This window comes from Molothrus aeneus, unplaced genomic scaffold (genome assembly GCF_037042795.1).
Source record: "Molothrus aeneus isolate 106 unplaced genomic scaffold, BPBGC_Maene_1.0 scaffold_43, whole genome shotgun sequence".
Classification (NCBI taxonomy): domain Eukaryota; kingdom Metazoa; phylum Chordata; class Aves; order Passeriformes; family Icteridae; genus Molothrus; species Molothrus aeneus.
The window spans coordinates 352,645-369,183 of NW_027099100.1; the positions used below are offsets into that span (position 1 = coordinate 352,645).

The window sequence follows — 16,539 nt, forward strand, 5'->3', positions numbered from 1 at the left end:
GGAAAATGGAAAATTCTGGAAAGGGACAGAAAATTTCCCAAAAGGTCAAGAGTGGCGGCCATGACACGTCCAAGGTCCTCCTGTCCTGGTGGCAGCGGTGGCCCTGTCATTGTCCCCTCATCCTAGCCTTGGTGGCCATGGTGACCTCAGTGACCATGGTGGCCTTGGTGGCCTTGTTGCTCGGAAGGTCCTGGTGGCCTTGGTGACCATGGTGGCCTTGGTGACAGTGGTGGCCATGGTGGCCTCAGTGACCATAGTGGCGTTGGTGGCCTTGTTGCTCAGAAGGTCCTGGTGGCCTTGGTGACCATGGTGGCCTTGGTGACAGTGGTGGCCACATGGTGGCCTTGTGGCTCAGGGGGTCCTGGTGTCCTCAGTGGCCATTGTGACCTCCACGACCACGATGACCTTGGTGGCCTTGGTGACCATGGTGACCTCGGTGTCCTTGGTGCTCTTGGTGGCATTGGTGACCTTGGGGACCTTAGAGTCCTTGGTGACCTTGGTGGCCATGATGACCTTGGTGACCTTGGTGGCTCAGAAGGTCCTGGTGTCCTTGGTGGCCATGGCAACCTTGGTGGCCATGGTGGCCTTGGTGGCCTTGGTGGCCTTGGTGGCTCAGAAGGTCTTGGTGTCCTCTGTGGCCATCATGACCAGAGTGACCTTGGTGACCATGGTGACCATGGTGGCCTTGGTGGCCTTGGTGGCCACATTGGTTGTGGTGGCCTCGGTGGCCTTGCTGACCTTGGTGTCCTCTGTGGCCATCATGACCACAGTGACCATGGTGACCATGGTGTCCTTGGTGACCTTGGTGGCTTGGTTGCTCAGAAGGTCCTGGTGTCCTTGGTGGCCATGATGACCTTGGTGACCATGGTGTCCTTGGTGACCGTGGTGGCCATGGTGGCCTTGGTGGCCATGATGACTTTGGTGACCATGGTGTCCTTGGTGACCGTGGTGGCCATGGTGGCCTTGGTGGCCATGGTGGCCTTGGTGATCTTGGTGTCCTTGGTGGCAATGATGACCATGGTGGCCTCGGTGGCCTTGTTGCTCAGGACATCCTGGTGTCCTTGATGTCCTTCGTGATCTTGGTGGCCTTGGTGACCACGGTGACCACAGTGACCTTGGTGGCCTTGGTGGCCTCGTGGCTCAGAAGGTTCCGGTGGCCACTGCCAGGGCTGTGGTGGCCACGAGGAGCCCCCCGAGGTGGGGAGGGGTCCTGGGGATGCTCCAGCCTGGGGGACAAAGAGGGACAGGGAGGGGTGGCAGGGGTGACAGAGGGGATGGCAGTGCCATGGGAGTGACAGGAGGTGACGGGAGGTGACAGAGGGGATGGCAGTGCCATGAGGGTGACAGGAGGTGACAGAGGGGATGGCAGTGCCAGGGGGGTGACAGGAGGTGACAAGGGGGGGGGGTCCCAGTTCACCCATGTTGAACACACAGGGCCCGTCCCCACAGCGCTGCTCTGTGAGGGGAGGGACAGTGTCAGTGCTGGGGTGGCCCTGTCCCTGTCCCTGTCCCCATCCTTGTCCTTCTCCCCATCCCTGTCCCTGTCCCTGTCCCTGTCCCTGTCCCTGTCCCGTCCCAGGTGTGAGGGTCCCCATCCCTGTCCCCAGCATCGTGTGTCCCTGTCCCCTCACCCTCACCAAGTGTCCTTGTCCCTGTCCCCATGATGCATGTCCCCAGAACCATGTGTCCTTGTCCCCCGCATGGATGTCCCCAGCACCGTGTGTCCCTGTCCCACACCCTCACTGAGTGTCCTTGTCCCTGTCCCCACATTGGCTGTCCCTAGTACCGTGTGTCCCTGTCCCCAGCGCTGTGTGTCCCTGTCCCCTCAGCCTCCCCGAGTGTCCCCATGTACCGTGTGTCCCTGTCCCCAGCGCTGTGTGTCCCTGTCCCCACACGCTCACCAAGTGTCCCCATGTACCGTGTGTCCCTGTCCCCAGTGCTGTGTGTCCCTGTCCCCACACGCTCACCAAGTGTCCCCATGTACCGTGTGTCCCTGTCCCCAGTGCTATGTGTCCCTGTCCCCATGTACCATGTGTCCCTGTCCCCAGCGCTGTGTGTCCCTGTCCCCTCACCCTCCCCGAGTGTCCCCATGTACCGTGTGTCCCTGTCCCCAGTGCTGTGTGTCCCTGTCCCCATGTACCGTGTGTCCCTGTCCCCAGTGCTGTGTGTCCCTGTCCCCACACGCTCACCAAGTGTCCCCATGTACCATGTGTCCCTGTCCCCAGCGCTGTGTGTCCCTGTCCCCACACGCTCACCAAGTGTCCCCATGTACCGTGTGTCCCTGTCCCCAGTGCTGTGTCCCTGTCCCCATGTACCGTGTGTCCCTGTCCCCAGTGCTGTGTGTCCCTGTCCCCATGTACCGTGTGTCCCTGTCCCCAGCGCTGTGTGTCCCTGTCCCCTCAGCCTCCCCGAGTGTCCCCATGTACCGTGTGTCCCTGTCCCCAGCGCTGTGTGTCCCTGTCCCCACACGCTCACCGAGTGTCCCCATGTACCGTGTGTCCCTGTCCCCAGTGCTGTGTGTCCCTGTCCCCACACGCTCACCAAGTGTCCCCATGTACCGTGTGTCCCTGTCCCCAGTGCTATGTGTCCCTGTCCCCATGTACCGTGTGTCCCTGTCCCCAGCGCTGTGTGTCCCTGTCCCCACACCCTCCCCGAGTGTCCCCATGTACCGTGTGTCCCTGTCCCCAGCGCTGTGTGTCCCTGTCCCCTCACCCTCCCCGAGTGTCCCCGTCCCCCGGCACCGTCCCCCCGCGCCGTCACCTCGCAGCCACTCGCAGTTGTAGTTGCTGAAGGTCCCGGTGGAGCGCAGCTGGATCCGCGCCTTGTCCCCCTCCTTGGTGACGTTGGTGACATCGGTGACCTCGAAGGTCTCGAAGGGCGGGATCAGCACCTCCTCCTCGTGCGGGAAGAAGGAGAACTCGCGGACGGCCGCGCCCTGGCAGGTGAGCACCTGGAAGGCCGCGTCCGTGCCGAAGCCCCAGGAGCTCTCGTTGCGCAGCGAGGCCGACGCGAAGTGGCCGAAGCGCACGGAGTCCCCGCGCCGCGCCGCGAAGCGAACGCCGCGCACCCCGCGGAACACGCGCAGACACCGCGGGGACACGGAGCCGCGCAGCGCCGCCACGGCCTGCGGGGAAACGGGATTTATCACTGGCTTGTATCGCAAAGATTCGCGTTAGTGTTGGATGTGTCATGGTGGAAAGTTATGTGAAAAATGGGGATTTTATCATTGGCTTGTATCGCAAAGATTCACGTTAATGTTATATGTGTTATGGTAGACAGTTATGTGAAAAATGGGGATTTTATCATTGGCTTACATCGCAAATATTCACATCAATATTATACATGTTATGTTGGAAAGTTATGTGAAAAATGGGGATTTTATCATTGGCTTGTATCGCAAAGATTCACGTTAATGTTATATGTGTTATATTGGAAAGTTATGTGAAAAATGGGAATTTTATCATTGGCTTGTATCGCAAAGATTCGCGTTAGTGTTGGATGTGTCATGGTAGACAGTTATGTGAAAAATGGGAATTTTATCATTGGCTTGTATCGCAAAGATTCACGTTAGTGTTATATGTGTTATGTTGGAAAGTTATGTGACAAATGGGAATTTTATCATTGGCTTGTATCGCAAAGATTCACGTTAATGTTATATGTGTTATGTTGGAAAGTTATGTGAAAAATGGGGATTTTATCATTGGCTTACATCGCAAATATTCACATCAATATTATACATGTTATGTTGGAAAGTTATGTGAAAAATGGGGATTTTATCATTGGCTTACATCGCAAATATTCACATCAATATTATATATGTTATGTTGGAAAGTTATGTGAAAAATGGGAATTTTATGATTGGCTTATCTCAAATATTCACATTAATATTAGATGTGTTATGTTAGAAAATTATGTGAAAAATGGGAATTCTATCATTGGCAAATATATCAAATATTCACATTAATATTGGATGTGTTATGGTAGAAAGTTATGTGAAAAATGGGAATTTTATCATTGGCTTACATCGCAAATATTCACATTAGTATTAGATGCGTTATGTGTTATGGTTAGAAAGTGATGCTGTGTGAAAAATGGGAATTTTATGATTGGCTTACCTCAAATATTCAAATTAATATTATACATGTTATGGTAGAAAGTTATGTGAAAAATGGGAATTTTATCATTGGCTTATATCACAAATATTCACATCAATATTATACATGTTATGTTGGAAAGTTACGTGAAAAATGGGAATTTTATCATTGGCTTATCTCAAATATTCACATTAATATTAGATGTGTAATGGTAGAAAGTTATGTGAAAAATGGGAATTCTATCATTGGTTTATCTCAAATATTCACATTAATATTAGATGTGTAATGGTAGAAAGTTATGTGAAAAATGGGAATTCTATCATTGGTTTATCTCAAATATTCACATTAATATTAGATATGTTACAGAAGAAAGTAATGTTGTGTGAAAAATGCGAATTTTATGGCTGCCTTTGCACAAATATTAAAAATTCCTATTTTTATAACCATTTTATTACAATTAAACTTTTTAAATTTTAAAAACCGAGTGATTTTTGGCATTTTCCACCACACTGGACCAGACAGAACCCTGTGTTTGAATGGAATTTAGGCATCATGTAAAAAATGCATGAATATGCAAAATTATTATTTTTAAGGGTTAATCCTCTGTTAACTTGGGTCCTTTTTTGGACCCTAACTTAAACCTAAACCTAATCCTAAACCTAACCCTAACCCCAACCCCAACCCCAACCCAAACCAGACCATCCTTAACTCTTTGTTTTTATTGTCTCGTTTTGTCCTAAATCCCAATCATCCAAATTTTTATCTCTCTAATTACATTCCTATTTTTACCACCATTTCATTACCATTATTAAACTTTTAACATTTTTAAAACCGAGCGGTTTTTGGCGATTTCCCCACCTGGGTGAGCAGGAAATGCAGCGTTTTGAAGTGGAAGTTGGGTCAGGGTTAGGACCAGACTCCTGTCTGGTCGGGGTTGTGAGAAACCACAATCACTTGCTTTGAAAATTTCCAAATTTTAATAACAGTGGTGAAATGGTTCTAAATATAGGAATACAATTAGAGTGATAAAAATTTGGATAATTGGGATTTAGGACAAAATGAGACAATGAGAACAAAGTGTTAAGTAAGGTCTGGGTACCTCTTCCCAAATTTTTATCTCTCTAATTACATTCCTATTTTTACCACCATTTCATTACCAATATTAAACTTTTAACATTTTTAAAACCGATTGGTTTTTGGCAATTTCCCTACCTGGGTGAGCAGGAAATGCAGAGTTTTGAAGTGGAAGTTGGGTCAGGGTCGGGGTTAGGTTTGGGCTTAGGTTTAGGCTTAGGCTTAGGGTTAGGGTCCAAAAAAGGACCAAGGTTGACAGAGGATCAACCCTTAATTATAATAACTTTGCATATTCATGCATTTCATAAATGATTCATAATCATTTATGAATCATAACCCCAACCCAAACCAGACCATCCTTAACTCTTTGTTTTTATTGTCTGGTTTTGTCCTAAATCCCAATCATCCAATTTTTTTATCACTCTAATTACATTCCTATATTTAGAACCATTTCATTACCATTATTAAACTTTTAACATTTTTAAAACCGAGCGGTTTTTGGCAATTTCCCCACCTGGGTGAGCAGGAAATGCAGCGTTTTGAAGTGGAAGTTGGGTCAGGGTCAGGGTTGGCGTCCAAAAAAGGACCCAGGTTGACCGAGGATCAACCCTTAATCATAATAACTTTGCATATTCATGCATTTCATACATGATTCGTAATCATTTATGAATCGTAACCCCAACCCAAACCAGACCATCCTTAACTCTTTGTTTTTATTGTCTGGTTTTGTCCTAAATCCCAATCATCCAAATTTTTATCTCTCTAATTACATTCCTATTCTTACCACCCTTTCATTACCATTATTAAACTTTTAACATTTTCGAAACCGAGCGGTTTTTGGCGATTTCCCCACCTGGGTGAGCAGGAAATGCAGAGTTTTGAAGTGGAAGTTGGGTCAGGGTCGGGGTTAGGTTTGGGCTTAGGTTTAGGCTTAGGCTTAGGGTTAGGGTCCAAAAAAGGACCAAGGTTGACAGAGGATCAACCCTTAATTATAATAACTTTGCATATTCATGCATTTCATAAATGATTCATAATCATTTATGAATCATAACCCCAGCCCAAACCAGACCATCCTTAACTCTTTGTTTTTATTGTCTGGTTTTGTCCTAAATCCCAATCATCCAAATTTTTATCTCTCTAATTACATTCCTATTCTTACCACCCTTTCATTACCATTATTAAACTTTTAACATTTTCGAAACCGAGCGGTTTTTGGCGTTTTCCCCACCTGGGTGAGCAGGAAATGCAGCGTTTTGAAGTGGAAGTTGTCGCGGTACTCCCGGCGGGAGCGCCCGGCCTGGCGCACGGCCTCGTTGAACTCGCGGTGCAAGGGCAGCGGCGCCGTGTAGGCCATGAGGGCGATGGCCTGCTCCGGGGACAGAGGGGACGCAGGGCCCGGCGGGGCCGGCCGGCCGCGCCACTGGGCAGCGGCCAGAGCCCAGGCCTCGGCCCAGGGGCCGCCGCGCCGCAGCTCGGAGCGGTTGAGGGCCGGCAGCCGCGCGGCCATGGCGCGGCCGCAGCCCCGGTACTGGTCATCGAAGGCGGCCGGAGCCATGTCCAGGGTGACCGCCACCACGGCGGGGGTGGCACTGGGGCCACCCGAGGGGACGCCGGCGGCGGCCGTGGTCGCTGTGGCCATTGCGGTCATCGCCAGGAGGGTCAGGGTCAGGGCGGCCATGGTGGGAGCGGTGTGGGACGCTGGGGACGCTGCGGACACTGGGGACACTGGGGACACTGGGGGACAATGGGGGACAGTGGGGGATACTGGGGCAATTGGGGGATACTGGGGACAATGGGGGACACTGGGGGATACTGGGGACAATGGGGATGCTGGGGATACTGGGGGACACTTGGAACACTTGGGGATACTGGGGACAATGGGGGACAGTGGGGGATACTGGGGGACAGTGGGGGATACTGGGGACAATGGGGATGCTGGGGACAATGGGGATGCTGGGGGATACTGGGGAACACTTGGAACACTTGGGGATACTGGGGACAGTGGGGGACAGTGGGGGATACTGGGGGACAGTGGGGGATACTGGGGACAATGGGGATGCTGGGGGATACTGAGGACCACTTGGGACACTTGGGGATACTGGGGACAGTGGGGGACACTGGGGGACAATGGGGGACAATGGGGGACAATGGGGGACACTTGGAACACTTGGGGATACTGGGGACAATGGGGGACAATGGGGACAATGGGGACAATGGGGAATACTGGGGATACTGGGGATACTGGGGGACACTGGGGGACACTGGGGGACATGGGAATGGTTCCTTGGTGAGGGACTGGGGAGGGGCAGTGGGGTCAGCCCCACCCAGGACACCCCGGACATGTCCTGGGTCCCCACTCCTGGTCCTGGGGTCACTCTGGACCCTCTGGTCACACCCAATGACCCTGAGCCCATCCTGGGGTCACTCGCAGCCACCCCTGACCCCTCCAGGACACCAACCCCAAATCCTGGGGTCACTCCAGGACCCTCTGGTCCCGCTCCCAGACCCCCCAGTGTCCCTCAGGTGTCCCCAATCCCGTGTCCCCCCAGGTGTCCCCTCCAGGTGTCCCCCAGGACCCCAGTCTCGTGTCCCCCCGAGTGTCCCCAAGCCCCCCAGTCCCTCCCCATTTCCTTGCCTCTGGTGTCCCCCGGTGTCCCCAACCCTGTGTCCCCAGTCCCATGTCCCCCACCATGTCCCCTCCAGGTGTCCCCAGGTGTCCCCAATCCCAGCCCAGTGTCCCCAGCTGTCCCCAGTCCCGTGTGTCCCCCCCGGTGTCCCCAAGACCCCAGTCATGTGTCCCCCCCAATGTCCCCAATCCTGTGTCCCCAGTGTCCCCAACCCCATGTCCCCCCCAGGTGTCCCCAGACCCCTCCCCGTGTCCCCCCAGGTGTCCCCAATCTCAGCCCAGTGTCCCCAGGTGTCCCCCCGGTGTCCCCCAGGTCCCCAGTCCCGTGTCCCCTCCAGTTGTCCCCAGTCCTGTGTCCCCCCCAGGTGTCCCCTCCAGGTGTCCCCAGTCCTGTGTTGTCCCCCACCCTGTGTCCCCAGGTGTCCCCAACCCCAGGTGTCCCCAGGTGTCCCCAGGTGTCCCCCCAGGGTCCCCTAGGTCCCCAATCCCGTGTCCCCTCCAGGTGTCCCCAGTCCCAATCCCAGCCCAGTGTCCCCAGTCCTGTGTCCCCCCGCAGTTTGCCAAATCCCAGCCCTGTGTCCCCTCCAGGTGTCCCAACCCCAGGTGTCCCCAGGTGTCCCCAGCCCCAGCCCAGTGTCCCCAGGTGTCCCCAGGTGTCCCCCCAGTGTCCCTTAGGTCCCCAATCCCGTGTCCCCTCCAGGTGTCCCCAGTCCCAATCCCAGCCCAGTGTCCCCAGTCCTGTGTCCCCCCCCGAGTTTGCCAAATCCCAGCCCTGTGTCCCCTCCAGGTGTCCCCAGGTGTCCCCAGGTGTCCCCTCCAGGTGTCCCCAGGTGTCCCCTCCCGTGTCCCCTCCCCCGTTACCTGCGGGGTCCCGGTGCCGCTCCCCTCCTCCCCTCCCTGGTGTCCCCTCCCCCTCCTCTCCCCCCCCCCCCCCGGGGTCACGTGACCGCCCCGGGCTATTTTTAGCCGCGCTCGGGTCCCGGGCCAGCCCCTCCCCCACCCCCCCCGGGTATTTTTAGGGTGTCCACCCCCCCCCCTTCCCCCTCCCCCACTTCCCACAACTGGGAGGGACTGGGACCAAACTGGGATGGAGTGGGGGGAAACTGGGGGGGAACTGGGAGGGACTGGGAGGGCACTGGGGGGGACTGTGATGAACTGGGAGCGACTGGGATGGACTGGGATGGAACTGGGAGGGGACTGGGAGGGACTGGGATGGAGTGGGATGGAACTGGGAGGGGACTGGGAGGGGCTGGGAAGGAACTGGAAATGACTGGGATGGACTGGGAGGGACTGGGATGGAGTGGGATGGAACTGGGAGGGACTGGGAGGGACTGGGAAGGAACTGGGAGGGACTGGGAGGGACTGGGAGAGAACTGGGATGAACTGGGATGGAATGGGAGGGACTGGGAGGGAACTGGGAGGGGACTGGGAAGGAACTGGGAGTGACTGGGATGGACTGGGATGGACTGGGAGAGACTGGGAGAGACTGGGGGGGACTGGGGAGACCTCCGAGTGCTCCCAGTCCCTCCCAGTCCCTCCCAGTCCCTCCCAGTCCCTCCCAGTGTCCCCAACAAGGCCCCTTTGTCCCGGTCCCGCCGGTGCCTGTCACGGGAGGGGGGGGATGGGAGGGGGGGGGGGGTGTGGAACACCCACGTGACCCCCTCTGCCCCTCCCCCAGCCCCAGAGACCCCAAAAACCCCTCAGGGACCCCCAGAACCCCCCAGGACCCCCCAAAAACCCCTCAGGGACCCCCCCAGAATCCCTGAGACCTCCCAGGAACCCCCAAAACCCCTCGAGCCTCCCCCAGGACCCCCCAAATCCCGCCCAGGACCCCTCAAATCCCCCCGAAATCCCCCTCAAACCCCTCTGAGCCCCCCTAGAACCCCCCCGGATCCCCCCAGATCGCCCCCAGCCCCTCCCAGGACCCCCAGATCCCCCCCAAAACCCCCTCAAAACCCCTCGAGCTTCCCCCGGACCCCCCAGGACCCCCTAAATTCCCCCCAGCCCCTCCCAGGAACCCCTAAATCCCCCCCCAAGACCCCCCAGAACCCCCCCAGGACCCCCCATAACACCTTGAGCCCCCCCCCCCAAACTCCCCCATCAGGACCCCCCAAATCCGCTCAGGATCCCCCAAATCCCCCTTGAGCCCCCCAAAAACCCCCCGAGCCCCCACCAGGACCCCCCAGAACCCTTTGAATCCCCCCAGGACCCCCCAAGACCCCCCCAAATCCTCCAACCCCCCCGTCAGGACCCCCCCGAGAGCCCCCAGGACCCCCCCATGGGGCAGCCGGAGGCGCCGGGGGTTTTCGACCTGGGGGTGCTGAGAACCCCCCGGGGGCTGCTGCTGGCCGGGGAACTGGTACGGCAAACTGGGAGCACTGGGATGGGATACTGGGGGAACTGGGATGGGATACTGGGAGCACTGGGATGGGATACTGGGGGAACTGGGAGCACTGGGGGAACTGGGACGGCAAACTGGGAGCACTGGGACGGCAAACTGGGAGCACTGGGATGGGATACTGGGGGAACTGGGATGGGATACTGGGGGAACTGGGAGCACTGGGGGAACTGGGACGGCAAACTGGGAGCACTGGGACGGCAAACTGGGAGCACTGGGACGGCAAACTGGGAGCACTGGGATGGGATACTGGGAGCACTGGGATGGGATACTGGGGGAACTGGGACGGGATACTGGGAGCACTGGGATGGGATACTGGGGGAACTGGTATGGCAAACTGGGAGCACTGGGATGGGATACTGGGGGAACTGGTACGGCAAACTGGGAGCACTGGGATAGGATACTGGGGGAACTGGGAGCACTGGGATGGGATACTGGGGGAACTGGGACAGCAAACTGGGAGCACTGGGATGGGATACTGGGGGAACTGGGAGCACTGGGGGAACTGGGATGGGATACTGGGGGAACTGGGATAGGATACTGGGGGAACTGGGATGGGATACTGGGGGAACTGGGAGCACTGGGATGGGATACTGGGGGAACTGGGACAGCAAACTGGGAGCACTGGGATGGGATACTGGGGGAACTGGGAGCACTGGGGGAACTGGTACGGCAAACTGGGAGCACTGGGACGGCAAACTGGGAGCACTGGGACGGCAAACTGGGAGCACTGGGATGGGATACTGGGGGAACTGGGAGCACTGGGGGAACTGGTACAGCAAACTGGGAGCACTGGGACGGCAAACTGGGAGCACTGGGATGGGATACTGGGGGAACTGGGAGCACTGGGGGAACTGGTACGGCAAACTGGGAGCACTGGGACGGCAAACTGGGAGCACTGGGATGGGATACTGGGGGAACTGGGAGCACTGGGGGAACTGGGATGGGATACTGGGGGAACTGGGATAGGATACTGGGGGAACTGGGATGGGATACTGGGGGAACTGGGAGCACTGGCAGCACTGGGAACACTGGGATGGGATACTGGGGGAATTGGGACGGCAAACTGGGAGCACTGGGAGCACTGGAATAGGGCACTGGGACCACTGGGGGAACTGGGATGGGATACTGGGCATACTGGGAGCCCTGGGGAAACTGGGATGGGATGGGATGGGATGGGATGGGATGGGATGGGGGGAGCATTGGGGGGAACCGGTGCCATCCATGGGGCGGTGGCACTGCTGTCCCCCCCGTGACCCCCCGTGACCCCCCTGTGACCCCTCTGTGTCCCCCCAGGTGCCATCCAGAGGGGTGGTGGCACTCCTGTCACCCCCATGACCCCTCTGTGACCCCCCCATGACCCCCCTGTGTCCCCTTTGTGTCCCCAGGTGCCATCCCTGGGATGGTGGCCCTGCTGTCACCCCCATGACCCCTCTGTGACCCCTTTGTGTCCCCAGGTGCCATTCATAGGATGGTGGCCCTGCTGTCCCCCCTGTGACCCCTCTGTGTCCCCTCTGTGTCCCCTCAGGTGCCATCCAGAGGGGTGGTGGCACTCCTGTCACCCCCATGACCCCTCTGTGACCCCCCCCATGACCCCCCTGTGTCCCCTTTGTGTCCCCAGGTGCCATCCCTGGGGTGGTGGCCCTGCTGTCCCCTTTGTGACCCCTCGGTGTCCCCCCTGTGTCCCCCCTGTGACTCCTCTGTGTCCCCCCTCTGTCCCCAGGTGCTGTCGGGGGGGTGGTGGCCCTGCTGTCCCCCCCATGACCCTCTGTGTCCCCTTTGTGTCCCCAGGTGCCATCCCTGGGGTGGTGGCCCTGCTGTCCCCCCTGTGTCCCCCCTGTGTCCCCCCCATGACCCCCGTGTGTCCCCCGTGTGTCCCCAGGTGCTGTCGGGGGGGGTGGTGGCGCTGCTGTCCCCCCCGTGCCCCCTCTGTGTCCCCCCCGTGACCCCCATGACCCCTCTCTGTCCCCCCAGGTGCCATCCCTGGGATGGTGGCCCTGCTGTCCCCTTTGCGACCCCTCGGTGTCCCCTGTGTCCCCAGGTGCTGTCGGGGGGGGTGGTGGCGCTGCTGTCCCCCCCCGCGCCCCCCACCCTGGCCCCGGCGCTGCTCCAGACCCTGGCGGGGGCGGCGGCGCTGGGGGGGCTCCTGCTCAGGGACCCCCCCCGGCTGCCCCCCGGCTACGGCACCTGCCTGGTACAGAGGGGACAGGGGGGACAGAGGGGGACAGAGGGGGATAAATGGGGACAGAGGGGACAGAGGGGGACAGAGGGGGACAGAGGGGACAGAGGGGGACAAAGGGGGACAGATGGGACAGAGGGGGACAGAGGGGGACAGATGGGGACAAATGGGGATGAATGTGGACAGACGGGGACAGAGGGGACAGAGGGGACAGAGGGGGACAGATGGGGACAAATGGGGATAAATGGGGACAGAGGGGGACAGAGGGGGATAAATGGGGACAGAGGGGGACAAATGGGGACAGATGAAGACAGATGGGGACAGAGGGGGACAGAGGGGGACGGGGGGACAAATGGGGATAAATGGGGACAGAGGGGGACAGAGGGGACAGATGGGGACAAATGGGGACAGAGGGGACAGATGGGGACAGATGAAGACAGATGGGGACAGAGGGGGACAGAGGGGACAGATGGGGACAAATGGGGACAGAGGGGACAGAGGGGGACAAATGGGGACAGATGAAGACAGATGGGGACAGATGAAGACAGATGGGGACAGAGGGGGACAGAGGGGACAGAGGGGGACAGATGGGGATAAATGGGGACAGATGGGGACAAACAGGGACAGAGGGGGACAGATGGGACAGAGGGGACAGAGGGGACAGAGGGGGACAGAGGGGACAGATGGGGACAGATGGGGACAAACAGGGACAGAGGGGGACAGATGGGACAGAGGGGACAGAGGGGACAGAGGGGGACAAATGGGGATAAATGGGGACAGATGGGGACAGGGGGGACAAACGGGGACAGATGGCAAATGGGGACAGAGGGGACAGAGGGGACAAATGGGGACAGACGGGGACAGACGGGGACAGACGGGACAAATGGGGACAAATGGGGACAGAGGGGACAGAGGGGGATAAACGGGGACAAAGGGCGACAGAGGGGACAAATGGGGATAAACGGGGTCAGACGGGGACAGACAGGGACAAATGGGGACAAATGGGGACAGAGGGGACAGACGGGGACAGACGGGGACAGATGGGGGCAAACAGGGACAAATGGGGACAGATGGGGACAGAGGGGCACAAATGGGGACAGAGGGGACAGACAGGGACAAATGGGAACAAATGTGCACAGACAGGGACAGACAGGGATAGATGGGGACAGACAGGGACAAACGGGGACAAATGGGGACAGAGGGGGACAAACGGGGATAAACAGGGACAAACGGGGATGAACAGGGACAAATGGGGATGAACAGGGACAGGGGGACAGACGGGGACAGACGGGGACAGACGGGGACAAATGGGGACAAACATAGAGGCCCCTCCATGTCCCTTTGTCACCCCCATGATGTCCTCCATGGTGGCAGCTCCATGGTGGCCTCTACAGTGGCCCCTCAGTGTTCCCGTGTCATCCCTATGGTGGCCCTTCCATGTCCCTTGTCACGGACATGGTGTCCCCTCCATGGTGGCCCCTCCCTGTCCCCTTGTCACCCCCATGGTGGCCTCTTGATGTTGTCTTGTCATCATCGCCATGGTGGCCTCCATGGCAGCCTCTCCGTGTCCCTTTGTCATGTCCACGGTGTGCCCTCCTTGTTGGCCCATCCATGTCCCCATGATGTTCTCCATGGTGTCCCCTCTGTGTTCCCGTGTCACCCCCATGGTGTCCCCTCCATGGTGTCCCTTCCATGGTGGCCCCTCCCTGTCCTCATGGTGTCATCCATGTCCCCTTGTCATCCCCACGGTGGCCCCACTGTCACCGCCTCCATCCCCACGGTGTCCCCCAAGCCCCTAAGGTGTCCTGCTGCTACCCCTCCATGTCCATCTCATGGTGTCCCCAAGGTGTCCCCTCCATGTCACCCCCCCATCCCCCTGGTGTCCCCCATGTCGCCACGGTGTCCCCCCACTGTCCCCCCCAGGACCTGCTCCGGGCCATCAGCGGCACCCTCATCTTCCTCGTGGCCGCCCTGGTGGCCTTGGCCTCGTCCCGGGACGCCCTGGCTGCCACCACCTTCGTGAGTGTCCCCAAGCCCCGCCCCCTCCCTGAGCCCCGCCCCCGAGTGACCGGGCCACGCCCCCTTCCCCTCCCCCCAGACCTTCAGCCTCCTCCTGGCCTTGGTCTTCGCCTTCGACACCTTCGTCACCTTCCGCACGCGGGTGGCACCAGGACAGGGTGAGGGACACTGGGGGACACCCTGGGGTGGGGTTGGGGACACCTGGGACACCTTGGGGTGGGGTTGGGGACACCTGGGGGACCCTGGGGTGGGGTTGGGGACACCCATGGGTGAGGTTTGGGACACCTGGGACACCCTGGGATGGGGTTTGGGGACACCTGGGACACCTTGGGTGGGGTTGGGGACATCTGGGGGACCCTGGGGTGGGGTTGGGGACACCTGGGACACCCTGGGGTGGGCTTGGGGACACCTGGGACACCTTGGGTGGGGTTGGGGACACCCATGGGTGAGGTTTGGGACACCTGAGACACCCTGGGATGGGGTTTGGGGACACCTGGGACACCCTTGGGTGGGGTTGGGGACACCTGGGATAACCTTGGTGGGGCTGGGGGGGACACCTTTGTCACCTTCCGCATGCGGGTGGCACCGGGACAGGGTGAGGGGCACTGAGGGACACTGGGGGACACCTGGGGTGAGGTTGGAGACACCTTTGGGTGGGGTTGGGGACAGCTGGGACACCCTGGGGAGGGGTTTGGGACACCTTGGGTGGGGTTGGGACACCTGTGACAGCCTTGGGGACACCTGGGACATCCTTGGGTGGGTTTGGGGACATCTGGGACCCCTTCAGGTGGGATGGGTGCACCTGGGTTCTCCTTCTCCACCATCTCCAACTCTTTCTCCTCCAGATCCCGACATGGAGGGTGGCTGAAGGCCACCACCCCCTGCCATTGTCCCATTGTCCCCCTCTGTCCCCTCTCCACCTGGTCCTGCCCCCTGCCCCCAAATTAAACCTTGTCCCACACCTGGTGCTGCTCAGGGTCGTGTTTTTGCAGTGGGGTGGCCGAGGGGACATTGTGTCCCTTCTGTGGCTCATTAATTAATTGGTGATGGTGTTGGGGTCCCCTCGTCTTGGACGGGGGGGTGGGAGGTGTCCGTGGTGGGTTTGGGGGTCACTTGTGGTGGCGGTCCCATCATCATCATCATCATCATCATCATCATCATCATCATGGGTCCATCATGGTGGTCCATTATCATCATGGTGGGTCAGAGGGGTGATTCCATCATGGTGGTGACTCCATCATCATCATCATGGGTCCATCATGGTGGTCCATTATCATCATGGTGGGTCAGAGGGGTGATTCCATCATGGTGGTGACTCCATCATCATCATCATGGGTCCATCATGGTGGTCCATTATCATCATGGTGGGTCAGAGGGGTGACTCCATCATGGTGGTGACTCCATCATCATCATCATCATCATGGGTCCATTGTGGTAGTGATGGGTCCATGAGCATCATCATGGTGGTCCATTATCATCATGGTGGGTCAGAGATTGTGACTCCATCATGGTGATGAGTCTATCATCATCATCATCATGGTGGGTCCATCATGGTGGTGATGGGTCCACGAGCATCATCATGTCATGAGTCCATCATGGTGGGTCCATCATCGTCATCATCATCATGATGATCATCATGGTGGGTCCATCATGGTGGTGATGGGTCCATAAGCATCATCATGTCATGAGTCCATCATGGTGGGTCCATCATCATCATCATCATCATCATCATCATCATCATCATCATCATCATCATCATCATCATCATGATGGTGGGTCCATCATGGTGGTGATGGGTCCACGAGCATCATCATGTCATGAGTCCATCATGGTGGGTCCATCATCATCATGGTGGGTCAGAGGTGGTGACTCCATCACAGTGGTGGGTTCACCATCATCATCATCATCATGGGTCCATCATGGTGGTCCATCACCATCATGACAGGTCAAAGGTAGTGACTCCATCATGGTGGTGAGTCCATCATCATCATCATCATCATCATTATCATCATCATCATGGGTCCATTGTGGTGGTGACGGGTCCATGAGCATCATCATGGGTCCATCATCATCACCATCAACATCATCATCATGTGTCTTTAGAGGTGGGACCATGATGGTGGTGGTGAGTCCAACACAGTGTTGGTTG

General features: G+C 57.6%; 2 protein-coding genes across 2 annotated transcripts; one reads left to right on the forward strand and one right to left on the reverse strand.

The window, feature by feature from the left end:
- Positions 1–1,140: 1,140 nt before the first annotated feature.
- On the reverse strand, positions 1,141–6,846 carry LOC136570889 (GPI-linked NAD(P)(+)--arginine ADP-ribosyltransferase 1-like). The gene is made up of 4 exons (XM_066571295.1): positions 6,397–6,846; positions 2,761–3,124; positions 1,418–1,456; positions 1,141–1,226 (listed from the first exon to the last, which is right to left on the reverse strand). The coding sequence occupies exons 1-4, from the start codon at positions 6,844–6,846 to the stop codon at positions 1,141–1,143; spliced, it is 939 nt and encodes a 312-aa protein (XP_066427392.1).
- Positions 6,847–10,053: 3,207 nt separating this feature from the next.
- LOC136570929 (CKLF-like MARVEL transmembrane domain-containing protein 5) lies at positions 10,054–15,351 on the forward strand. Its single transcript, XM_066571345.1, has 5 exons — positions 10,054–10,153; positions 12,234–12,386; positions 14,295–14,390; positions 14,470–14,548; positions 15,236–15,351. Exons 1-5 carry the CDS (start codon positions 10,073–10,075, stop codon positions 15,256–15,258), a joined length of 432 nt encoding a protein of 143 aa, XP_066427442.1. The 5' UTR covers positions 10,054–10,072; the 3' UTR covers positions 15,259–15,351.
- The last annotated feature ends 1,188 nt before the right edge of the window (positions 15,352–16,539 follow it).